This window comes from Narcine bancroftii, chromosome 5 (genome assembly GCF_036971445.1).
Source record: "Narcine bancroftii isolate sNarBan1 chromosome 5, sNarBan1.hap1, whole genome shotgun sequence".
Classification (NCBI taxonomy): domain Eukaryota; kingdom Metazoa; phylum Chordata; class Chondrichthyes; order Torpediniformes; family Narcinidae; genus Narcine; species Narcine bancroftii.
Genome location: NC_091473.1, coordinates 4038525 through 4065749, shown reverse-complemented (window position 1 = coordinate 4065749; position 27225 = coordinate 4038525). Strand labels below are relative to the sequence as shown.

At 43.7% G+C, this 27225-nt stretch overlaps 1 protein-coding gene across 3 annotated transcripts in view; it reads right to left on the bottom strand.

The window, feature by feature from the left end:
- Positions 1-6521, bottom strand: part of traip (TRAF-interacting protein) — a 50263-nt gene extending 43742 nt beyond the window's left edge. For all 3 annotated transcript variants that reach the window (XM_069936569.1, XM_069936571.1, XM_069936570.1), the window contains exons 1-4: positions 6473-6521; positions 5384-5548; positions 3814-3871; positions 1563-1643 (exon numbers count right to left, since the gene is read on the bottom strand). In XM_069936569.1, coding sequence (XP_069792670.1) covers positions 1563-1643; positions 3814-3871; positions 5384-5481 — 237 coding nt within the window. In that variant the 5' untranslated portion in view covers positions 5482-5548; positions 6473-6521. The remainder of the gene's footprint in view (positions 1-1562; positions 1644-3813; positions 3872-5383; positions 5549-6472) is intronic.
- Positions 6522-27225: the final 20704 nt, after the last annotated feature.

The window sequence follows — 27225 nt, the reverse complement described above, 5'->3', positions numbered from 1 at the left end:
ACTATCTCAAAATTTATACCTAAAGACTGCACCTTCCTAACTAACCTTCCATGTGGTACCTTATCGAAGGCCTTACTGAAGTCCATATAGACAACATCCACTGCGCTACCCTCATCCACATTCCTAGTCACCTCTTCAAAAAATTCAATCAGATTGGTCAAACATGACCTTCCTCCCACAAATCCATGTTGAGTACTCCTGATCAGACCCTGTCTATCCAGATGTTTATAAGTACTATCTCTAAGAATTTTCTCCATTAATTTACCTACCACAGACGTCAAACTTACAGGCCGATAGTTGCCAGGCTTCCTCCTTGAACCCTTTTTAAATAACGGAACCACATGCGCAATGCGCCAATCCTCCGGCACTATCCCCATATCTAATGACATTCGAAAAATTACCGCCAGAGCCTCTGCTATTTCCTCCTTCACTTCTCTCAATGTCCTGGGGAAGATCCCGTCTGGTCCTGGAGACTTATCCACCTTTATATTCTTCAAAAGCCTTAAAACTACACCTTTTGTAATCTCTATATTCCCCATATTTACCCAATTTGCTTTTTTTATCCCACATCTCCCAATATCCTTCTCCTTAGTGAATACCGAAGAAAAGAAACTGTTCAATATCTCCCCCATTTCTCTAGGTTCCACACACAGTTTTCCACTCTGATTTTCTAAGGGACCAATTTTGTCTCTAGCTTTCCTCTTACCATTAACATATTTGTAGAACTCTTTTGGATTTGTTTTCACCCTGCTTGCCATAGTTTTCTCGTACCTTCTTTTAGCTTTCCTAATTCCTCTCTTAAGATTCCTCTTACATTCAATGTATCTTTCAAACATCTCCTTAACTCCATGCTTCTTATATCTAATGTACGCCTCCCTTTTTCTTCGAACCAAGTTTCCAATATTCCTTGAAAACCACGGCTCTCTCAAACCTTTTGCCCCTCCTTTTAACCTAACAGGAACATAAAGCTTTTGCACTCTCAAAATCTGATCTTTAAAAGACTTCCATCTCTCTACTACATCCTGCCCATAAAACAAATTGTCCCAATGCACACCCTGCAAGTCCTTTAGAGGAAGGCAGGTTAATTATGATGGCAGCATGCTTTGCATAGCTGTTAGTACAATGCTGTGATGATGCCAGCGAGCAGGGTTTGAATTTAAATTTTGAAAGTTACAGAATTACTTGATTAAAGTGAATTTTAAAAACTGCAATACTAATTATTTTTTTCAAATTACATTTTACACTGTCTTTTTTCTTTTAAACTGTATTTTCCTTATGTAAGTGTATTGTAATAGGGTGTTTCAGCCAACCTGAATAATCACCAATGCGGCATCCACAATCCCCAGAGGTGCCGGATAATGGGGATTCTACTGGATTACTGTTTTAATGACAAATTTCCAATTTTCACATCACCACTGTTTTAATTACTGTATATGAACTATGATTCATCTTTAATGATGAACACACAAAACACTAAAGGCATTTTAAATACAGGACTTCACAAGTTTTATTGAGAACATAATCTGCTTAACAAAAAAATTTGAAACAAATGCCATTCTTACCTGAAGAGTTTCTGGATCTAAAACTTGCTCGCCCTCACCTACATCAAAGAACAGCTTGTTGACTATGTATCTTGCACTGACCTGTTAGAAAATAAGTACAGTTCATTCTCCAACAGTGAAATATCAATTAGAGATCAACACAGCGAATAAAATGACAGCACGGAAAGAAGCAAAGTCTTGAGTTAAAGTTTAAGGAGCGCAGTGGCTACAGTGGCACATTTAGTGTGATGCTATTCCAGTGCAACACCGGGTTCAAATCCTGTGCAGTATGCAAGGAGTTTTTACATTCTCCCCATGTCTGTGCAGGTTTTCTACCACTCTCCAAAACAAACGGGGTTAATTTGGGTATAATTGGGCGGCATGGGTTTAAATGGCTGGAATCGACTTCTAGTATGCTGTAAATAAAACTTTTTTTTAAAGTTCCACTGAAAGGTCACCAGCCTTAAATATCAATTCTGTCTCCACTGATAGTGCCTGACCTTTCATGAATAAATTTCTTGAATATACAACAGTGAGTAAACTGAATGGCCATAAAAATCCAATATCATTAAGGAAAACTGTTGCTCTCAATCAGTTTGGGGCATGTGCGACTCCAGGTCTAGAACCAGAGAGCTGGACTTATTCACAAAGAAATAATTCATTGTTGCCCTTTATGTGACATATTCTCTATTGGACTTCCACCACCAGTTTGGTTTATCATTGATTTTCACTTTCAGTGGGGAAAAGAGGTTTAATTTACCATCAGAATAGTTTTAATTGAACTGCAATTCAGAATACCATAAATCTTATATTTTTTATTAAAAACACTGAAAAATACAAAGGTTCAAAATAATGATAAGGTTATATGAAAAATGTAATATTTACATGTAAATCACAATCTAATGCTGATTTAAATGCATCTTAGAACTCTAACATGTAATAGTACAGTAATACGTAATAACAAATCAATAAATAGAACTGGATCTTGTAAATGTTTGAGTAAGAAGGCTGCACTTTTTTTTTAATGGCCACATATAAATTAGTCTTGATAACCCTCACATTAAACACTGGCAAAGGAAGATTAATCACTAATTTTCAAACCTGTCTTGTACAGGTCCACGATCCTTTATACAGACATCTAAAATCCAGAAAGCTCCAAAATCTGGTAAATGGGGAGAGAGGCAGCCGGGCGGTCAAGGGACCGGTGCTTGGGAGAGACGGCCGGGCAACTGGAAGGGGGTGGGCAGCACAATTCGGGTGTGCTTTCCAAAATCTGGAAAAATCCAAAATTCGGAACATACCTTCCCCCAAGGGTTCCGGATAAAGGATCGTACACTGTACGGAGAAGTTAGTTGGTTTTCACTCAGTCCTTTTCATACATCACAAACAACAAAATGTTCACCGTGGGGAAATTATATCACCATAAAATTGACCTCTTTTCTTTCTATACATGGACTTCTCCCTTGATGTCAACTCTTCTTTCCATCCAATTCTGCCTAACTAACAATTTCCTGCTTTTTCTGTCTTTGTTTCAGATCTCAAACAGCATTTTACTTCATTTTTCATTTCCTTATCCCCTCTCGATCATCATGAGCTCGCTGCTACTTTTTGTGGTGCCAACTCATGGTAACATACTATTTGATAGGAGGATTAACATGTAATGCTGGCCTTCAACTCCATTTACACACATTCAATCTTAACCTAAAAGCTGGTGGAGACTCCCTCCAAGACCCCAAAGCAAATGCAAATATCGTAGTAAAACTTGCTCGCCCTCACCTACATCAAAGAACAGCTTGTTGACTATCTATCTTGCACTGACCTGTTAGAAAATAAGTACAGTTCATTCTGCAACAGTGAAATATCAATTAGAGATCAACACAGCGAATAAAATGTCTGCACAAAAAGAAGTCAAGTCTTGAGTAAAAGTTTAAGGAGCGCAGTGGTTAAGTTTGAGTGGCACAATTAGTGTGATGCTATTCCAGTGCAACACCCAGGTTTAAATCCAGCGCAGTGTGCAAGGAGCTTTTACGTTCTCCCCATGTCTGTGCAGGTTTTCTACCACCCTCCAAAACATCCAGCGAGTAAACACTGTAGCAAAGTCTGCAGTCTCCGTGATTGAAGTCAAAACACAGCCACAGCGCTGTGTTTTTACTTATTGTATTGCACCTCCATTATATTTATCATCAACCTTTTTGTGATTTATGATTCATGTTTTGACATCAAGAGGCACTGTAAGAAATGAGCAATTAGTTAATATTATTGGTTACGGTACCTGTATTCTACATTGAGGGCAAGTCCGGGAAGGGGCGCTGTGGAACCACTGAGCAAGGCTGAGAGAAACACAAATATTAAAAGCAATCAGGTGTAAATAAACATCTTTTAGGTGACATCAGCTTATTCTGACGGGTTTAATAAATTCCAATATTCTCGTATTGTTCTTTATAAACAGACTTTCTTATTGATTTATGACATGGGCCACTGCCATCAAGACCAGCTTTTATTCCTCATCTCAAATTGGTTTTGATAATCTTGTGCGCAACTCTCTTCTTGAATTGCTTGAACACAGTGTGCTTGTTTCCTTCTCCACAAGGTACAAATGTCTGGTCAAGAACAGTACTAATTTAAGAGATTACGTGTGATTGTGCTTTGGATTCAAATCATTCCGTAATTGTTTTAGAGTTTAATCATTATGCAATTGTCACAAGCCTTTTAAAAATTTCTTGCTCAAATACAGCTTCTCATTTGACTTCTATGTTGTAAATGCAATTCATTCCTTTTCCAAATCAACAGTTAATTCCACACATTATCTTTAGACAGGTTGCACATCAGTGGACTACGAAATTTTGGCAAATCTGATGGTGCACGCAATTAACAGGTTATGATTTATCCTCAATGCTCCATAGTCCTGATAACATAAATAATAATACCGCAAGATATTTTTAATCCTCAATGTTGACATCTTGCAAATATCAGCTCCACCACCTGAAGTGGGCCCCCAACTGCCCCCCATCAAAAAACATATCTGCAAAATGCTAAGTAGCAAAGATAAAAGCACTCAGTCAGGATATGGATCAACTCAATTTCCCTTTCATGTTTTCTGCTGGCCATGCAGCAACTGTGTGCTGGAAGGAACTGGTCATTGAGCTCTGCCACTGCTGCTCATCAAAAATAAGTGTGAAATATAGGAAACACCTTTAGTTCCGCAAGCTGACAGGGCATCTTAGTGGTTTGTCCACGATTAAACTTCAACTGTCCCTTTACTAAAACAAGAATCCCGGCAAAATTATGGGAATCAGCTTTTCACTAATGCACTTCAATATATCGCATCATCAGACCGTTCTATTAAAACATTATGCGTTCTGCATCAAATACGACATACATGTGAAATTCTCCAGAAAGCTTCCATGCTTCAGTATTTACAAAGGAAATTACCTAGAATTTTGCAAAAACAGAAAGAGGCCACTTGTTACAATGAAATCTCCTTTCACCTTATCATTAAAGTGCTAATTTAGGAGACCCATTGTCACTCATTGCCTTGTTTCAGATTATACATGGGTTGCATTCTGGATACTCAAAGTGGGCCAGTCTCTCAGATTCTACTATTTAAACCAACTCTGCCGACAAGGTTCGCTGTATGCATGCGAGTCCACCTGTGCAACTGATCAGCATTCAATTCAAGGTTGTCAACAGAAAGTATGTTTAAAACAATAGCATAAACTCTGTGAGAACTGTCCTCAAAGTGAATTATACAAATTATAAAATGCCACTTATCATTTAAAGGTTATTTTCTGCAGTTTATCTCAAAGCCAACAAATAAAAACAAATAATTTATCAGTGCTCACCAGTCGCTGTGAAAAGTATGCCCACAATGAATGGCTGCGACATCCTTAAAGTTATCAAAGTAATCAGAACAAATTGTACAATAGGCACGAATTGGCATTCTCTCCTATATCACAGATATACTTATCTGTGTTTGCGATTTCAACAGTAATTGCTATGGTCCTCTCCTGTGGGTTCAAAATTAAAGATACACGAACCATAAGCGAACAAATGGTCAAATAACAAGAAAAACACAAAATAACTGATTAATTATAATGTAATTGTTTAAAGTGTTTATGAGAATGTCTAGAGTAGAAAATGAGGTAGGGGGGAAAGGGGAAAGCAGGGGGCAAAGGGGAAAGGGAGGGGGAGGGAGGGGGGAGAGGGGGAGGGGGAGAGAGAGGGGAGAGGAGAGGGAGAGGGGAGGAGGGAGGGGGGAGGGGAGGGGAGGGGGGGGGGGAGGGGAGGGGAGGGGGGGGGGGAGGGGAGGGGAGGGGGGGGGGAGGGGAGGGGAGGGGGGGGGGAGGGGAGGGGGGAGGGGAGGGGAGGGGGGAGGGGAGGGGGGTGAGGGGAGGGGAGAGGGGAGGGGGGTGAGGGGAGGGGAGAGGGGAGGGGGATGAGGGGAGGGGAGAGGGGAGGGGGAGGGGAGGGGAGAGGGGAGGGGGAGGGGAGGGGGAGGGGGGAGGGGGGGAGGGGGGAGGGGGGGAGGGAGGGGAGAGGGGAGAGGGGAGGGGAGGAGGGGAGGGGAGGGGAGGGGAGGAGGGAGGGGAGGAGGGAGGGGAGGAGGGAGGGGAGGAGGGAGGGGAGAGGGGAGGGGAGGAGGGAGGGGAGAGGGGAGGGAGGGGAGAGGAGAGGGGAGGGGAGAGGGGAGGGGAGGGGAGGGGGGAGGGGGGGAGGGGAGGGGAGGGGAGGGGAGGAGGGAGGGGAGGGGAGGAGGGAGGGGAGAGGGGAGGGGAGAGAGGGTGTGCTGGGGGGGTGAATGGGGCGTGACGGGGAGAGAGGGGATGGGTTAAGGGGTAGAGGCAAGTGGGGCAGAGTGGGAGAGGCGGGTGTCAGCCGTCCTTTCCCTGGAGAGAGCACCGTGACGGCGCATCCACTCAGCGAACCCTTACCTTCTTGTTGCTCGCTGCCGCCAGCCGATTTGAAAATGTTGTCACTTCCGGCAGCGCAGCGCGCATTTCCGGTCACTGCTGGCGGAACTGGCAGTGGTGGGAAGGTTCAGAGTTGGGGGAGAATGTGGGAGATGGGGAAGAGCAGCTGCAAGGGATTTGGTCGGAGTGGGTTAAGGGGGATCTGTGGGGGAGGTGGGATTTGCTGGAAGGGATCTGAGGGGGGAGGAGGGATCTGAGGGGAAGGGGAAGGGTTGAGATTTAGGTGGGGGATTTGAGAGAAGAATTGGGGAGAGGGAGGGATGGAGGATGGGGAGTTGGATTGAGGATGAAGGAGGGATTGAAGATTGTGATAGGGATTGAGGATGGGGGAGGGATTGAGGATGAGGTAGGAATTGGACCAATATTTTCAAGATTTTGTCAATTATATTGGGTATTAGATTGCAACCTAATCCATTGACTGCTATTTTTGGAATTCTAATTCCAGAGGTGGGTTGAGTTCCCACTTCTGCACACCAGGTCTTTGCTGCACTGTTGGCCAAAAGAACCATTTTATTTAAATGGAAAGATCCTAATTCACCGACTTTGATGCAATGGTTCTCTCAAATTCTCATGTTTTAAGTTTAGAAAAAGATTACAAGTTGCACTTTTGATAGGTTTGAAGAGACTTTTTGTCCTTTTTATAATCTAATTTTGTATGTTAATTTGTATTTTGACTTTACCTTCCAGACTCTTGGATTTCTATTTTTTTATTGGCAAAGGACCAGATAAATAGTTTGATAGATCTGTTGCAGTAAACTCTCCATTTAGGCTGCCCAGCATTTTTTTTTTTTTTTTTTTTGCATATTTTTGTTATTTTGGTAGGTTAGATGGGGTTTAAACAATTTTTTAAAATCTTTTTTGAAATATTCCAAATTGGCAGAAAGGGATAATATTGTTCAATATATTATAATGTTATACATTGTATTATTGTAATATATTGATGTTTCTGTTTTTACTATTTGATTCTATATTCCATTCTCCTCATCAGTTTACTGTAATATGCTTAATAAAAAGATTGAAAAGAAAGAAGCTGGAGAGGGATTGAGGATGGGGAGAAGAATTGAGGATGGGGTGAGGGATGGAGGTGTGATTGAGGATGGGGTGAAGGATTGAGGATGGAGTGACGGTTTGAGGATGGAGTGAGGGTTTGAGGATGGAGGTGTGATTGAGGATGGGAGAGGGTTTGAGGATGGAGGTGTGATTGAGGATGGGAGAGGGTTTGAGGATAGAGGTGTGATTGAGGATGAGGTGAAGGATTGAGGATGGAGTGAGGGATTGAGGATGAGGTGAAGGTTTGAGGATGGGGTGAGGGTTTGAGGATGGAGTGAGGGTTTGAGGATGGGGTGAGGGTTTGAGGATGGAGGTGTCATTGAGGATGGGGTGAGGGTTTGAGGATGGGGTGAGAGTTTGAGGATGGAGGTGTCATTGAGGATGGGAGAGGAATTGAGGATGGGGAGAGGAATTGAGGATGCGGAGAGGAATTGAGGATGGGGAGAGGAATTGAGGATGGGGAGAGGAATTGAGGATGGGGAGAGGAATTGAGGATGGGGAGAGGGTTTGAGGATGGAGAGGATTTGTGGATGGGGAGAGGCATTGAAGAGGGGGAGAGGGCTTGAGGGAAGAATGGTGGATGGGGATGTATTTACAGGTAGGTGTTCATGTGGAGAGGTATTTAAGCTCAAGGGAGAGATTGAGAATGTGGAGGAATTTGAGGGTAGGGGAGAGATTGAAGATGGAGGGATTTGAGGGGAAAAGATGATGGTTCCCGACCCCCACCCTGCCATCAACTGGGATCGTCTGAAGAAGGAGCCCAAAATCATTGTGGACCCCTTCCACCCTGCACACAGCATCTTTCAGCTACTCCCGTCGGATCAGAGCCAGCACCACCAGGCTGAGGAACATCATTTTCTCATGGACAGAGAATGCTGAACGACCAAAGGAACTGCTCACACTCTTATATGAACAAAACAATATTTACTTATTTATTTGTTTCGATAAAGTACTTGCCCTGAGTATGTATTGTTTGAGTGTTATGTCTAATTATGTGTCTGTGTGTTTTACACTGACGACAGGAGAATGCTTCTTTGTTGGGTTGTACTTGTACAATCAGATGACAAACTTGACTTGGTGAGAGTGATTTGAGAATTGGAGAGGGTTTGAGGATGGGGTGAGGGATTGAAGGAATGATGAGGGATGGAGTGAGGGATTTGGAGGGATGGATTAAGGATGTGAAGGGGTAAGGGAAGGATTGAAATGGAGAGATGGATCTGAGGGTGGGGATGTATTTAGGATGGGGAGGGATTGAGAATGGGAATAGGTATTTGAGGATGGGAAGGGATTTGAGGATTGGGTTGGTATTTGAGGTAGGGGATGTGGAGAGGTAGTTTGGAGTAGGGGGAGATGTCTACAGAGGGATTTGAGAGTAGGGGAGGGATTTTGGATGGGGAAAGGAATTTAATGGTGGAGCGATTGTGGATGGGGAGAGGGATTTAAGGGTGAGGGAGGGATTGAGGATAGTGAGGAATCTCGGAAGATTTGGAGATGGATTGTGTATGGGAAAAAGGATTTGAGAAGAATGTGGATGGGGAAGTATTTGCGGGTAGGATTGGGGTTAATGTGGAGATATTGACGGTAAGGGAGGGGTGGAGGAGGATGAGTAGGATTTGATGGTTGGGTAGGTATTGAGGGAGATGAGGGTGGGGAAAGGGGTTGAGGATGAGGGATTTGATGGAAGGGGAGGGGTTGAGGATGAGAGGGATTGGAGATGGGAAGTGATTTGAGGGTAGGGGATGCATAGCAAATGTGAAGATGGATTTGAGAGGACGAGTTGCATATGGGGAGTAGTATTTGAGGGTAGGGAGAGTGAGGATTTGAGGGAAGGATTGAGGATAGAGAGAGGAATTAAGTTCAGGGATAGCTTGAGGATGGGGATAGTAATTTGAGGGTAGGGGAGGAGTTGAGGTTGGGGAGGGATTTGAGGGAAGGGGAGGGATTGAGGATGAGAAGGTATTTGAGGGTGAGAATGGGGGGATTTGAGGGAATGATTTGAGGATGGAGAGAAATTTGAGGGTGGGAGAGAGATTGGAGGGTAGGGGAGGGGGATTTTGAGGATGGTGGAAGGACAGGATGGGGAAAGGGATTTGAGGATTGGGTGAGATTGAAGATGGGGAGTGGCATTTGAGGGTAGGGGGCCGCCATTGTGACTACCACCACCAATAGTCTCAGAACTGTCAGCTCACACTCCTGCATGAAAGTCACATCTGCCTTGACTTTGGCCAGGTATTGCTAGATGTTAATAAATCGTATATTGTGTTTGACACTGCACATGTGGAAGGTTGCTATTTTAATCTCCATACAGTCCAGTGTCAATCAGTATGAGCCCTCATGCTCACTGCTTTGGTGAGCTGCAGTGCTGATTGTGGGCTGAGGAACAGGGGTGACCTTCCTCTGGGAGTGGGGTGGCCTCGGCCAAAGTTGGCCGTATCACTGCGGGGAGATCTGGCTCTGCTCCTGCTCCTCCATCTCCTGGATGGCTTGATTCCTTCTCATATAGCTGGGGGCTAACAGCCTCTATCCTGTTCCTGGACTCCCAGAGCTGAGGATGGGTCAGCCTTTGCCCTGCACCCGGTCTGCCAGAGCTGGGGGCCAATGGTCTCTGCCCTGCTCCCGGACTCCAGGAGCTTGGGGTGCGACAGCCTCTGCATTTCTCCCAGAGCTGGAGGCGCTGGGTGCTGTACCTCCCACCGCCGGGCTTGTTCGTAACTCATTTTCCTCCTTTCTTTCCTTTCCATCTTTGTACTTCTTCAGTCTTCACTGGACTTCATGCTGGCTTCATCCTCGGATAATGAGAGATTGCTGGCTTCTGTATAGACCTTGACTTTCTTCTTTCCGCTGCCTCCTGTTTTAGTTGCCAGTTTATTTCATGTGGCTTTTGGGGTTTTCTTCACCGTCTGTCATTTTTCCTCCGCTTGTGTCTTGAGTTTTTGAGGGTTGTAGTTGGACGTTCTTGGAGTCTCCTTGCTCCCCCTGGACTTGTTCTCTACCTGGGTCTCTATTGTAGTTGAGTTTGAAGGAGTGTTGACTTTGCTGGGGATGGTAATGTTGGCTGTTTACCCTCTTATTTCCTGTGCATAGGTGACCATGTGTTTTGGGCAGGCTCTGTGAAGGTGGCCTGCTTCCCCTCACAAGATGTAGGACTTGTTCATTGCACAGTCCTTGGTATGGTAGCCTTTCTGCTTGCAGTTCTTACAGATGGCTGCTCTGCATTGGGACACCACATGTCCTAGTTTGTTACAGTTCCTGTACACGCTGGGCTGTCTGGCATAGACCAGGTACCCACAGTTCCATCCAATGGGGAAGGGGAGTGGATGATGGCACCTTTGCTGTCCTCTCTCGGCTTCACTTTCACTTGATGTTTGCTAGCCCAGGTTCAAAATGTATCTTTAATGTCCAAGCAGGTCCCAGGAAGCCAAGCACCTCCATGACAGGCACACGTAGGTTGAACATGTGCACTGTTATCACTCGTTCCTTCTGTGTCAGAAGGATGAAGAGTGGCTGTGCCTTGAATAGCGAGAGTGGAGCCACTTTCCCCTTTTCCTGGACGTCCCGGAGCATCCACTGCCATCCTGCCAGTGTCTTGAATGTCCGCAATGTCCTGAAGGCAGTTGATGTCCTTCACCTCAAATTTGCAGCATTCCATCAAGACCTTCCAGACTAAGAGGTGTCGGGAAAATGGGGAACCTTCACTCAGGTTCTTCACTGCCACCCTGATGGTGTCCTCCTGAGGAATTTACTGTCGCAACCATCCTCGTGAAGCTGGTGGAGGTGGACTTAACTGTTGGAAAGGATATGAAATTGGTCCCCAATCAGCATGGATCCACCCCTGCATCAGTAGGTCAGTTCACACCAGACGATCTCCTCTGCTCCTATGGTCCTCTCAACTGTCTTCCTTTTCCTTCCTGATGTTACAGCTTGTCACAGATCCAGTTGATCAGCTTGCAGTAGATGATCTACACTTGATCTTAGCCTAAAGGCTGAGAAGTGGGTTAAACATGCCCTGGGTCCTCGTCGGGGAAGAAGTGTCTTTTTGATCTTGGTTTCTTCCCTGCCAGGTAAGTATATAGCCAACGTTTCTGGCCCGAGCCTTCTTTAGGGTGTACTATAAGTGCAAACTTCATGCTGAATTACAGGCCTTGAATTCAGACTCTCAACCCCATCTCCAGTTTAGAAGTACACTTGCTATCCACAAATGACCCGTTGATTTCTCCAGTATGCTTGTTTATTGCACTCGATCCCAGCATCTGCAGACTTTCTTGTTGATCTGGAAGTCATCTTGAACTCACTGTGTACACAGCCGATACAATGACATCCAGATTTAAGCCTGACCATCCAATTAGATATGTATCACCACTCTCCCAAGAATCAAACCAACCCATTCTGTGCCCCAGCCCTGCCTTTCCCACTTTGCATGCTGATTTGTTCTCCAAAAACAGACAGTAATAATAAGCAGCAGGGGCAGAAGGATTTGCTTATGTGTATTTTATTTTTTCACTCAGGATGGAAATGTCTTTAATTACCATGATTTTTTTTTGTGTTGCTTTAAAATTTAAATTCCACAGTATATTCTGTAATAGGTCAAGGAATTCAGGTTTTTGTGTAAAATATAATCAGGGTTGGCCGTCATCATCAGAGAAGTGCGCATTTATAACTAGACCTAAAAGATTAAAAATATAGTGGCTTGTAACCATAACAACTGCTGTGAAGGTTGAAGCTGAATCATCCCTGCACTTGGGTATTAGATTTTATTTGGTTGCTACGGGCAAGTTGTTTCCAAGGCAAGTTTCAAGTGCATTTTTGTTGGATAACATCTGAACAATTCAACTCCCCTGTTTTTACAAAAAAAAATACAAGGTCTTTGATTGTGTTTGGAATTAAAGAGAAACTTCCCAGAGTGCTTCACAGCAAAAGGGAAAAAAAAAATACAATGTAGAAGAAGGGTGGAAGAAAGTACAGTGGTGCTGGCCTTAGGCAGATAATTCTATTAAATAATTGGATTTATGTATCTGCATCAGCGGGACTCAAAACATACCCGTCAACAGGTGCACCATCAAAAGCTTGCTCGCTGGATGCATCACAGTGTGGTTTGGGAGCTGCTCTGCTCAAGATCGGAAGCAGATGCAAAGGCAGTAAGCGCAGCTTCAAAACAAAACACAAACTTCCCTCCCCACCAAGGGCTTCACCTACATCTCCTGTGGAGTAGGGAAGGCTGCCAATAGACTGATGGACCTGCCCCACCCTGGACGCACTCCTCCCTCCTCCCATCAGGCAGCAGTGAAGTGCTTGTTAGTAGGCTGAAGGACAGTTTCTTCCCTGCAGCCGTCAGACTCCTGAATGAACCCTATAACATGCTGCCCTTGCTGGGTGCTAATTGAGCTTCCATTTCATTGTAATCTTATTCTCTCTAAATAGATGTGTGAATGTTATAGATAACCTTCTGGTTTGTTTGAAGAAGAACCCTTCACACTGCACTAGGTAGTTTGTGACATATAAAATATTTTTATTAATACTTTACAATATAAGCGATTGAACAATACAGTTATATAACATGCTATAAGATTTGGAAAAAAAAGAATGCAAATATTCTCATAATAAGGAAATCTAGAGACAATAAAATAAGATTTAACAACCAAAAAAAAAAGGAAAAAAAATTCAAAACCCCTTCCTCTAAGCAAGGTCGAAAGTTGACATGGATAAATCAAGTGACACTGACTTGGAGAGGGACAGCAAAGCGCCAAAATTCCAGAATCACACTAAATCTTAAGATTGTGATAATAGTCCATAAATGGGCCCTGTCTTTTAGAATTTAACATTTGAACCCTTGATTGCATATCTAATTTTTTTCTAGAGTTAAACATGCCATAATATCCCTTAGCCATTGTGGTTGTGCTTGTGTTATCTTTCCATTTAATCAAAATTGTACGTCTGGCTAACAATAACGTAAAAGATAAAATTTGGCTTTAAATTGAAGTCATTAATACATCAACATCTTGAAGTAATCATAAAAGAGCAATTAAAGGGCAAGGATTCAATTTTAACTTAAGAGTTCTGATAGTGTTTGAAAAAAAAATCTTTTGAAAATTCTTCTAAGCTAGGGCAGGTCCAGAATATATAAACTAAAGTAATGTCGCCTATTTTACATTTGTCACATAGAGGATTTATGTCCAAATAGAAAGGAGACCATTTAACTTTAGACAGATGGACTCTATGGACCACTTTCAATTGCAGCAAACAATTCCATGCACAAAAGGATGTCATATTCATCAAATTAACAATAGAGTCCCAAACCTCATCGGACATTGGAAGATTCAAATCCTGTTCCCAGGAGTTCTTGATTTTAACTAGTGGGGACTCTAGATCAGCCAAATTATCATAAATAAGAGAGATTAAGTTTTCATGGAGAGATTATAGATCAAAAAAAAGGTGTCAAGAACAGGCAGCTCAGGAATTCGAGGAAAATCAGGGATCTGAGATTGAATAAAGTGTCTAGTTTGTAAATATCTTTAAAAAGAGTTTTGATATAATTAAATTTTACCACCAATTGTTCAAAAGATGCAAAATTTTTGCCGATTAAAAATGTATTTAAAATATTTAATATTTAAAATATTTAATACCCAATCTGAACCAGTCATAGAAACATAGAAAACATAGAAGATAGGAGCGGGAGTAGGTCATTCGACCCTTCGAACCTGCTCCGCCATTCAACGAGATCATGTCATTGAAGACAGTGTCTTGTAAAGAAGGTAGAAAAAGGAGATTGGAAGAGAAAAACTGAAATACAAAAAAACCTTCTAAATTGTGCCCTTATTCTCCATCTTTATTTAATTATTGGGTTATCAGTTAGTTTATATAAAGAAGAAGATAGAGAAGACCCTCGAATTGCCAACATGGAAGTATTCTTAACAAAATTAGGTTCCATTTCAACTCGATTATCAAACTGTAGCAAAAGGATCAAGTTACGTATATTAACCACCCAGTAATAAAATCTAAAATTAGGAAACACCTAATTTTTAATAAAGCCAGTTTGATCTTCAGAAATGATTGATGGTAAAATATTCTCCAATCTGTGGGCCAATACTTTAGCCAAAATCTTCATATCAACATTAAGTAAAGAAATAGGCCTATAAGAGGCACATTTAAGTGGGTCCTTCCCCTTTTTCAGAATAAGAGAAATACAAGCTTCATTAAAAGATGATGGAAGATTCTTTTGTTCAAATGAGCCATTAGGCACAGAACTTAGTTGGGGTACGAGCAATTTAGCAAAAAGATTTTAAAAATTCCACAGGGTACCCATCAGGTCCTGGAGATTTACTTGATTGTAAAGAACTAAAATGGATGAGAGGTGGGGTGGGGGGGGGGGTGGCTTGGGAGGAGGGAGGGGTGGAGAAAAAGTCACTGTATATGTGTGAAAAAGAAAAAGTGTATATCATGGCTAATGTGATTTATGGTGTGAAAAATAAAAAAATTAAAAAAAAAGAAATTGCAAGAAGTATTTCCTCTTGGGAAATAAGTGCCTCCAGGCTCATATGTTTATTCTGAGAGATCATAGGAACATTTAGGTGATCTCAAAAGTCCATTATTAAGCTATTATTGTTATTAGATTCAGAAGTATACAACCTGGCATAAAATTCTTTAAAGGAATCATTCATTTTAGAATGATCTGGTAGTGTCCATACCATCATTCATCCGAATCTTAGTAATTTGTCTTTTAGTAGCCATTCCTTTCAATTGGTTGGCCAAAAGCTTGCCAGATTTTTCACCATGAATGTAAAATTGACTTTTACTCCTCAGAAGTTGCTGTTCAATGAAATAAGTAGAAAGAAGATCAAATTTTGTCTTAAGTTCAACTCTCATTTTTATATAATTCAGGGTTTTTAACTTGAGCACACTGTAAATCAATTTGATTAATCTGATTGATTAAATATAATCTTTCCTATGTCTTCTTTATATTAGCTGATTAAGAGAAAATTTGTCCTCTAAGATGTACTTTCTTAGCCCAGGCAATCAAGTTAGAAACTGTTGAAGAAATATTTGTATTAAAGAAAAACTTAATTTGATCTTCCATAAATTTCAAAAAGTCATCATCTGAAAGTAAGGAAGAATTTTTATAGAAGGAAAGTCAAGAAAATTCAAAGACAAAATAACAGGAGCATCACCAGATATCACTATTCCTTGATATTTACAAGATTTTTGGTCAATGAAATCAATTAATTATCTATTAAAAATAATCAATTTAAGAGTAATAATGGTGAACATGGGGAAAAATAAGTGCTCTCTACTGTTAGGATGAAAAACTGCTAAACATCTGAAATACCAAAATTTGTTTAAAAAGAATGTATTACAGTGGCAGATTTACTCAGAGTGGCAGGTTTAGGGATGAACAATGCAGAACAGTATTGAGCCAACAATTAAACTCTCCCCCCAATACCAGTGAGTAAAGACTTGAAACTGGCAGGGCTGAGAAAAATCTTTAACAAAAAATTCTGCATCATCAGTATTAGGGGCGTTTACATTATCAAAAGCTACCATTTCATTATATAGTTTACCGGTGAGAATAATATAACAACCATATTTATCTGATACAGTGTTATGATGTACAAAATGGATGTTCTGGTTAAATAAACTAGAAACTCCGCTGACTTCAGTATGAAAACATTGTCCTTTCCATTTTGACATAAATCTGGCATTATCACAATCTCTGATATGAGTTTCTTGAAGAAACAACATTTACACATTTAATTGCCTGACATGAGCTAAGACTCTTTTTGCATTTAATTGTATGATTGAACTCTTTAACATTCCAAGAGATTGTCTGTTTAGATTAATCATGAGTCTGAATTAATGTTATGAAAACAATCTGGCACAGTTTGTCACCATCCCCCAAACAGTCATCTTCAATCTATGCACTAGCAAGGCTTGTATAAACCATGAAGCCAAAACAACCTTGCAAACTCTGCTCTTCATGCCCAAATGTCCACCCTCCCCCTTAAAACATCCTAGCACTAAAAGTTGCTAAACAACACAGCAACAAGCTCAAAAAATACATTTTAAATCTTTACACTTCTGCAGAAGAATCCAAGTATAGCTTCTTATTTCAAAAGAGTCACAAGATCACAAGATGAAGGAACAGAAGTAGGCCATTCGGCCCATTGAGTCTGCTTCACAACTCCACCCTGAGCTAAACCGTTCTCACATCAAGTTCCAATTTCCGGCCTTTTCCCCAGACAATGAAAAATTATATAAAAGAATATCATCAAAGTGAAATTTAGAAAGTTTTCAACAGAGAAACACAATACAGTTGTCTAATAAATTTGTGTTCCTTCCACACTATCAGCAGAAAAGAAAAAAGATATAAGCTGATGTGTTAAATTCATCAAAAGATCTAGACAGCAGGCATTCAAAATAATATCAAAATTAATAGTAAAAGAAAAACCCCAAAGGATATAAAGATATAAAGATCCAGTGCAATAAAACAAGTATCTAATATCTATACTTGATTAATACAAGGTTTGCCACGCTTAAAATAGACTATGTGTGTGTACATTATTTTAATGTTGGCCCTATTTTCCCATGATCGCTTAATAAAAACTCAGTGCACAGCCCTATTTTCACCACAGTTGGATAATAAATAACCAAAATAGGTAATTACTGTCAACATTAATAAAGTAAAATTAATATATTCCATTTAAATCTTTACTGTCATAAAGAAACAAAATAAGCTAAAATTTAAAAAAATAAAGAAAACACAAAATCGTGAAACCATATTACGAACAAAACATTACCCCCTCAATTAACAAAAGTAAGAGAACAGCCAAACTTCCCCCACTCACAATAAAACAAAGAAAAAGCTTCAGAATAGAATACACTCCAAACTCTAACTAATAGTTCACATTAGGCTTGAAGCTGAAGGAGATTCACTCAAACCTTGTGAGCCTCTCCCACCAATTTCAGAAATTCCTTGTGATCGTCTTCGAAAATTATCCGCAGAAGAGATGGATATAACAAGTTGGGTTTGAATCATTTCTTGTACAGCTCAGTCATGACTTCTTTAAATTCTTTTTGCATATTCATAGCTTCACTACCGAAGTCCTCAATGATTCTGATTTGTTTCCCATGATGATTCAGATTTCTCCGCTGACGAGCCTTGCAGATGACACAATCCTTTACTTGGTAATAATGAAACTGGGGGATTACCGACCGTGAGTGGTGTCCTGAATTAGCTTGGGAGCCAAGGACTGATGAGCTCTGTTGTGCTCAGGCTTTGTAGAAAAGAACACCCTTCCAAAGTCCTCCAGGAGTAAATTTGAAAAGAAGTCGGTCAGCTACCCACTTTCTGTGTCCTCTTTTACGCCCAAGATCCGTATATTTTGACACCTTCTTCTACTCTCCAAATCAAACACTTTTGAAGTTAACTTGAAGTTGTTAGCAGACAATTCAGAACAAAGAGTTTCTCGATTGTCAACACGTTCATTAACTGACTCCAAACCAGCCTCCACAACTCCTAAGCAATTGACAATTGTTAACTGTACCAACCTTTTCAAGTGCAGATTTAATTTCCCGTTGAGTTTCTTTTAGCGACGTGATTATTTCCCATGTACGTTTGTTCAACATGTCAGAAATGGAGTCTGCAGTCAAGGTGACTGTCTCCCTCCTTTTTGGCATTTTTGTTGTTTTTTGAAGATTTAGCATTTCTTGTAGCAGCCGTTTCAAAATATACCGATATTAATTAGTGAAGGGGAAAAGTATGAAACACGTTGATTAAAAATTAAAGGTGCATGAATGGGATGTTATGAGCCTAGAGAACCCCAAAACCCAGCAGCAATAGAAATTCACCAAGACAAATGGTTACTTAAACAAAAGTTACTTTTAATTATCTTTAAACATGAAAACAGGATCAAACTCTAACTTATTACTATTAACTTAACTTAACCCCCTTCTAATTCTAAGCGCATGTGAATGTGATGTGTGTGTAAGTTCAGAAAAGTTCTTTGATTCACAGTCCAATCTCACTTCTCACTCCTCTAAGCTCACTGGTATCAGGCAATTCTTATACTGTGCACAGAATTTAACATTTATGAATTTCACCAGGCGCTGGTGGTTGAAAGGTAAATGGTTACCGCTCAGGAAGGTTCTTGTCGGTTTTCAGAGAGAGAATTCTTGCTCATTGGACACCCACAACTGATTCCTTCTGAACAGCCACTTCAGTGTCTTGCTGAAGAACTTTCCCCATCAGGGTTTTCCAGATGATAACCTCTTTCTTTCAGGTCACCACAGAGTTCCTTTCTGTTTCCCTTATTTCAAGTGAAACATTATATAGCCAGCCATCTCCTCGTATATGGACCACAAGGACTTTGACCAGGTTGAACTAAGAACTCAAAACCCGTCTTTTTCCAGGACGTCCACAACCTCGGCCACCTGTCTATAAAGACCACAACTCACATGGTGGCGGAGAGATTCATATGACATGATCTGAGAAAGCAAGTTGCCCAACTGGCCCGTAGTTGCGCCCAGTGTCAGACTTCTAAGGTCACTGACATGTCAAGACCCCCATCCATCAGTTCGACCCTCTGAAGAGGCAGTTTGAGCATATACATGTCAACATCGTGGGCCTGCTACGTGTCTCCCGGGATGCCCGATACCTGCTAATGGTGGTAGACTGCACCACAAGATGGCCAGAAGCTATCCCGTTAAAAGACACTCCACTGATTCCTGCACCAGGGACTGCTCACACATTGGATTGCGAGGTTTGGGATACCAGCTCATATTACCACCGACAGAAGGCACAATTTATATTAGTACTGTGGACACAGCTACCAACTCTACTAGGCATTAAGCTGCACCGCACCGTTGCCTACCACCCACAATCCAACGGCCTCATCGGACGCTTCCACTGCCACCTGAAGTCAACTCTCATGGACTGTTTAACTGGTCCCAGCTGGGTGGATGAGCTCCCCTGGGTCCTCCTGGGCATCCGAACTGCACCCAAAGAGGACCTGCAGGCCTTCTCCTCAGAAATGGTGTATGGCACCGCATTAATCTTGCCAGGTGAATTCTTCCCACCGTCCCAAGCCCCAGACGCTGAGGGCAGAAACTATGGGACAGGTTAGCCTCCTTTGCACCCCCCTCCCCATCCTTACACCATAGACGCCGGCCTGTCCATTTCTCAGGACTCATTAACCAGACTTTGTTTTTGTCTGCCGTGGACCTCATTCCACCCCCTCCAACGACCCTATGAGGGCCCGTACAAAGTCCTATGCAGCACGGGCAAAACCTTCATGTTGGACATTTGGGGTAGGGAGGAACTGTTCACAACTGACCGGCTGAAGCCTGCACATCTCAACCTCAGCCAGCTAGTCGTGCCAGCGCAACCCAAGCACCGGGGACAACCTCCCAAAGGTCCGGCCCCACTATGCTCAGGGGTAATGGAATGCTGGAGCCGGTTCTGGAAGGGGTTGTGTGGTGGCACATATTGAGACGCAGGCGATCCGGCTCTGCAGCTGTCAAGATGGCGCCGCTGAGTGCATCTTCTCCCGTGCTCAAATGTGCCGCCTTATAAGGCGCAGCATGGGCTTTTCAAAATTAAACCATTGGAAGTGCAAGTGACTTACAGTGTGTAGTCTCATTATTTCACTTCCCTTAGAAACCACCACCACAACCCAGTAAAAATATTCTCAGGTCTTTCCCTATTTTTATCTTCATAATTTGTTGTAATAATATGCTCAAATATTTCCACTTTTACACAGGACCAAAATGAGTGTAAAAAATCCCTATTTCCCTATTACATCTAAAACATTTATCAGAATAATTTGAGTTAAATCCATTTAATTTGTATCGAGTATAGTACAATTGATGTAAAAAATTACATGGTACCCAAAAACTGCTTCATAAGGATTAAGCTGCAGTCAGATGAATCTTCCTTTCACATTCATAAACCTCTGACAAACAGGTTCCTCACACATTCATGGCCCTTCTCCAGTCAGCCCCTTCTCCACTTACCATTCATGGTCCTGGCCCAACTCATTCAATATTCACAGCCCTCTCCTCAACCAGACCTTCTTTGTTTTTACATTCACACCTCTCCCCTGTGCCTGCTATGATTCAAAGTAATAACAATTAAAAAAAATAAGGGATAGAAACTTGTTTTTTTTTAGCTCCACAGATGAACAACACAAAAAAACATCCTGCAATATGGCGACACAGCAGGATTTCCTCCATTGGAGTAGGATGCTTGAAGGTCTTGCTGCAGCTTGAACTGTGTTAGTTATCTTTTCATTTCCTGATTCAATGGAAATCTCACCTGGTGGGACACATTTGAAGGCAGATGAATGTCTTCATGTCCCATAGGGAGGCCTGAAACTTTTGTAAAAATGTTTTTATACTTGAAGGCCTCCTACTGCCTACACACGGAGTTCAATCCCTTTAGTGATACCATTATTGTGGTTCGACCACCGAAGGCAAACGTCATGCAGAGGTGTGCTCCCATTTCCTCTCCAAGGCTTATCAGATATTATTTTAGTGTTTGCAATAGTAAACGGAGAGGGAAAACAATTATTGAGGTTGAAGACAAATTTGTACGCACCCAGACTCTTCAGCACAGAGCAAAGAACAACCATTTTGCTAACTTCAGTCTGAACTCACTCTTTCTTGTGCTATTTCCTTTCAAATGCTAGAGATGCAATATCTTCTCTCTTATTTTGTCCCTCCTCATCATCTAATCCTTCCAGCGAAGCAGCGATTTACGTGCACTTCTTCCAGTCTGGCCCACTGAATTCAATTCGCATGATGTGGGCTCTTTGTTGGAGAAACCAGATGCAGATTGGATACCACCCTAAAGGAGCATCACATTCCGTCCTGATCTTCTATGTGCCTGTCAATTTAAAACTGCATCCCACTCTCATTCTGACCAATCAGAATGGCTACCTGCACTGTTCCAATAAAGCCTAATGTTAACTTGAGGAACAGTGCCTCATCCTCGCTCTGAATATGTTGCAGCCTTGGGGATTCAACAACTTCAGATCAATCATTTTCTCTGCCACTCAGGCTTTTTCTCTCTCCACTAATGCTCCCTGATCTGCTGGCTATTTCCTGCAGCTCTGACCTGCATTTCATGGTTTTTACATGCCCTTGTTTGCCCCCACTCTCTGTAAATACCTTCATTAATCTTTCAACCAGATGCCCTCACCAACATATCATCAAAACTATTTTGGCCTCAATACCCCTGTATATCAGAGATATTCCCGTTCTCCTGAACATTCCTCATCTATTATCTTTGTAACCTTAACTTGTTTTTTTTTTCCAATTCTCCAATTCTGATGAGGGGTTCTGAACCTTCAGTGGTAATTCCATTCTTTTTCCATGAATGTTGTCCAATCTAAAGATTATAACCACCATTTTCTGTTTTTACTTCGAATTTCCAGATCTGCAGTTTCTTGATTTCCACTCAGAGTGAATTCTGAATGGTTGGTTAATTTCAATACCTACTCTGATGCTTTCTTCGATTAAAGCCAACATCTTGACATATGAGTAAAGTCACCACTTATGACTATGGACGGATAGGAGGAGACCGGAGCCTGCCTACTTACATTCTAACTTTTACTTCTACAGCTGTGGTTCTCAAACTTTTTCTTTCCACCCACATCTTTGGCTTGGCTTCGCGGACGAAGATTTATGGAGGGGTAATGTCCACGTCAGCTGCAGGCTCGTTTGTGGCTGACAAGTCCGATGCGGGACAGGCAGACACGGTTGCAGCGGTTGCAAGGGAAAATTGGTGGGTTGGGGTTGGGTGTTGGGTTTTCCCTCCTTTGTCTTTTGTCAGTGAGGTGGGCTCTGTGGTCTTCTTCAAAGGAGAAGACCACAAGTGCTCACAAGTGCTCTGTGATTAGTGAGGGAGTGCTTAAGGTGGGATGTGGGTGGAAAGAAAAAGTTCGAAAACCACTGTTTTAATCGTCCCTCATTGACTCGTTATGTGCATGGTTTCAGAACTCCAAAGGAAATGGGCCAATAACAATTTTTCTCCAGGAAAATGCTTCAGTAACAGTTGAGTCTAGAGCAGTGATTCTCAACCTTCCCTTCTCACTCTCACTCTCATCCTACCTTAAGCAATCCCTTACTAATCATAAAACACCGAAAGGTGACATTTAGCAATGCCAGCATTTATTGGCCATGTGAATAGCTTTCTGGGTAATTTCAAAGGAAAGGTGTATGGGACTGACTAGTTTTCCTTCCCCACAGAGCAATAATAATCCAGACATTGTAATAATAAAGCAAATGATTTTGTTTACAACTCTTCAATGATTTTGACACCGTATCCCTTTGTCTGCTGATCACGGATGCAGAGTGGTCACTTCACCTCAGCAACAGAGAGTTATCTAGTCTTCTTGGGATGAAAAGGAAATGAGTAAGTATCACATTAATGGTTGAAGAACAGTAAGTTACAAGAAACATAATAGCAGAGATGTAAAGGGTGTGCATGAAGAAATGGTCTGGGTCTACGTGTGCATTGATAGGCGAACATGGTGGGAATCTTCAGAGAGTGATTAGTGGAGCGTACGGGGTCCTTAGAGTCAAAACCATGGACAGCAAAGGCCAGGAGGTTAAGGTGAACCTGTACAAAATCCAACAATTTATCCACTTCTGGTAATCTCTTTAGGAAGGAAAGCAAAGATCAAGAAATGTGGAAAAGATTTGCAAGGATATTGCTGGAACTTGAGAAATGGAGTTACAGGGAAAAGTCAAACAGGCTAGGTCTTTATTCCCTGGAGCAGAGAAGAGTGAGAGGAGATGTGATGGAGGTTGTGGTGCGCTGTTAAACAGAATCAGACACACACAAGGTAAAAACTGAACAACAGGCTTTATTTAATCCACAAAGACTTCCACAGAGCCAGGCTGGCTGTAGCTGCAGCAACTCTGTGTGAGGCCTCGGGAGGCCGGTGCAGGCTTATATCCTGGAGGGTGATTGACACCCGACTGGGTGGGACTTGATCCATTCAGGCCGACTGACTGGCAGCCAGCCAGGTGTTGTCCTGACCCCTTACACTCCTGCAGGTACAGAGGATGCCCCCTGCAGTAGGCCGGTGGTGTGCCACCACATTCACCCCCTTCTTTAAAATTGTCTCGGGATGGGGGGCAGTAACAAGGAATCACACCCACTATGTACATACAATATTTACAGGTTGAAACGATTCGGCGGCCGCCAGGGTCTCTGTGACCGTCGTAGGACTGGCTCTTGGTCAGGTCAGAGGGGAAGTTGGGGGACTGGTGACAGGGGTGTAGAGCTCGTCGAAAGAACCAAAGACTTGTTGATCCAAACCAAGGCTTTTATTAGCAAAAGACAGGAGCTCTTCACAGGTGGCCGACCAGTCCGGAATGATCTGACCTGGCTAGGGACACAACCCTTTAAGGCCCAGACAATAGGCGTGGCTTAGCTCTCAGCCAATTGCTGTAAGCACAGTCTAGATACTGTAACTATATACACTATGTACATTGGTGATAGATCTGTACTATCACATTCACCCCTTCTTGGAGAACGGACCCTGGGAAAAAAAAACAAAAAAAAAACGAGGGAGAGAATGAAAGGAAGGGGTAAGTCAAGGACTGTAGCGGTCAGGGGGTCTGACCATCCGGCATGACCGCCGTGGTGCCGGGATTGGGGTCGCTGGGATGGTGTCGCCAGTGGGCTCGTCGGGTGCGACTGCTCCGTCGCTCAATTCCCCAGTCGTGTTGTCGGCAGGGTGGCCCGGGTCGTTGGGGTGCTGTTGGTCCTTCTGTTGCAGCACGGGGCCTGAGGAATAAAGAGTTGGGGAAGGTTGGGTTGGGGGGTTTGCTGGGACTACCACATGCTGAGCTAGGTCCCGCACCGAAACAGTGTCCTCCCGCCCTGGGAACTCAACGTAGGCGTAATGTGGGTTCGCATGGAGTAGAGTCACTCGGTCAACCAAGGGGTCATTCTTTGAGTGCAGGATGTGGCGTCGCAAAAGGACGGGGCCAGGGACGGTGAGCCATGCCGGTAGAGTGGTTCCTGATTCGGATTTCCTTGGGAAAAGGAACATCCTTTCGTGGGGGGTGGCATTTGTTGCAGTACATAGGAGGGAGCGGATGGAGTGTAAGGCACTAGTGAGAACCTCCTGCCAGTGAGAGGTGGGGAGACCTTTAGACCGGAGAGCCAGTGTAACCGCTCTCCATATGGTGGCTTTCTCCCTTTCGACCTGGCCGTTACCGCATGGATTATAGCTCGTGGTCCTGCTTGAAGCGATACCACACTCCAGAAGGTACTGTTGCAGCTCCGTGCTCATGAATGAGGACCCCCTGTCACTATGGATGGAATTGGGGTATCTGAAAATAGCGAAAATACTGTGAAGGGCCTGTATCACTGAGGTGGCAGTGGTATCTGGGCAGGGCACAGCGAACGGGAAGCGGGAGTACTCGTCGATGGCCGTAAGGATGTAGGTATTATGGTTAGTCGATGGTAGGGGCCCCTTAAAGTCTACGCTAAGATGCTCGAAGGGGCGAGCGGCTTTGATAACGTGGGAGTTATCCGGACGGAAGAAGTGGGGCTTGCATTCAGCGCACACCGAACAGGCTCGGGTCATGGAGCGGATCTCCTCGACTGTGTAGGGTAGGTTGCGCGCCTTGACAAAGTGGGCAAACCTAGTGACCCCTGGATGACAGAGCGCCTCATGGAGTTTCTGTAGTCTGTCCATCTGTATGCTGGCGCACGTCCCCCTGGAGAGCGCGTCACGCGGGTCGTTGAGCTTACCAGGCCGGTACAGGATGTCATAGTTAAAGGTGGAGAGTTCGATTCTCCATCTGGCGATTTTGTCGTTTTTATCTTACCACGCTGGGTGTTGCTGAACATGAAGGAGACCGCGCGTTGATCAGTCAACAGTGTAAAGCGCCTCCCAGTAAGGTAATGTCTCCAACGACGCACCGCTTCAACTATGGCCTGGGCCTCCTTCTCGACCGAGGAGTGTCTGCTCTCCGGACCCTGGAGGGTTCTGGAGAAGAAGGCTACAGGCCGACCGGCCTGGTTCAAGGTGGCTGCCAGGGCGAAGTCGGATGCATCACTCTCGACTTGAAACGGGACAGATTCATCGATCACGTGCAGCGTCGCAGCAGCGATGTCGGATTTGATTCAATTCGGTCGAGAGGGGACAGGAGGTGGTCTTGATAAGAGGACGCGCCTTGTCGGCATAGTGTGGAACCCATTGGGCGTAATACGAGAAAAGGCCCAGGCAGCGTTTGAGAGCTTTTTGGGTATGGGGGAGGGGTAAATCCATTAGGGGACGCATGCGGTCAGGATCTGGCATGACTATCCCGTTCTCCACCATGCAACCTAGAATAGCGAGTCGTGTGGTCCGGAAGACACACTTGTCCAAATTGTAAGTCAGGTTCAGCCGACGGGCAGTTTGAAGAAATTTGTCTAGGTTGGCGTCGTGGTCCTGCGTGTCGTGGCCGCAGATGGTGATATTGTCCAGATACGGGAAGGTAGCGGTTAGCCCGTTCTGGTCCACCATCCTGTCCATTTCCCGCTGGAAGACCGCGACACCATTCGTGATCCCGAATGGTACCCTGAGAAATTGATATAGCCGCCCATTCGCTTCAATGGCCGTGAATGGTCGGTCCTCGCAGCGGATCGGGAGCTGGTGGTAGGCCGAACGTAGGTCACTGGTGGAAAAAATGCGGTATTGGGCGATCTGGTTCACCACATCCGTGATGGGTGGCAGGGGGTACGCATCCAGGAGTGTGAAGCGGTTAATGGTCTGGCTATAGTCGACCACCATCCGTAGTTTTTCCCCATTCTTGACAACCACCACCTGGGCTCTCCAGGGGCTTGAACTGGGTTCGATGATGCCCTCATCCAGCAATCTACGCACCTCACTCCTAATGAATTGCCTGTTTTCGTAACTATATTGCCGACTTTTGGTGGCCACAGGCTTCCAGCCAGGGGTGAGGTTTGCGAAGAGTGCTGGCGGGGCAATCCGGAGTGTGGAAAGACCACAGGATTGGCCCCAGGGCACGGGGGCGGGTTGCTCGGGTGCTTCGGGGGTGGGGCGATGGCAGACCGAGAGGGGGGCGTGGGGTCCCCCAAAGTGTAGGGACACCGTTTGGAACTGACACTGGAAGTCTAATCCCAGCAACACTGGGGCGCACAATTGGGGAAAGATGAATAATTTGAAATGGGTGACCGTTACGCCCTGTACTTCCAGCGAGGCGATGCAATACCCCTTTATCCCAGTCGAGTGCGACCTCGTCGCTAATGAGATCCTCTGGGTAGTGGGGATAATGTCAAGTCCCCAACGGAGGGCCAGATCTGGCTGGATAAAACTGTCAGTTGACCCAGAGTCAAATAAGCAATTGGTGTAGTGTCCATGCACTTTAATCAGTTCCATTGCTCTGGTGAGGGGGTGAGAGCTTTGCTGGTTTAGTGTTATTGAAGCAATTGACAGGAGAGTTTTGCACGATGATGTCACGCAACGGGATGATGTCATGCAACGGGGTGACGTAGTCAACGCTCAAGGAGCAGGTTGGAGGACCTCCCGGAAGTGCTGTTGTGGCGGCGTCGGCGGGTGAATGGTAAGTAGTGCGGTTTGTAGTGGCTCGCGATTGGCAGTGGGTAGGTCGTTGGTCGCGGTGGTCGGGCCCTGGCGGTCGTCGGCGAT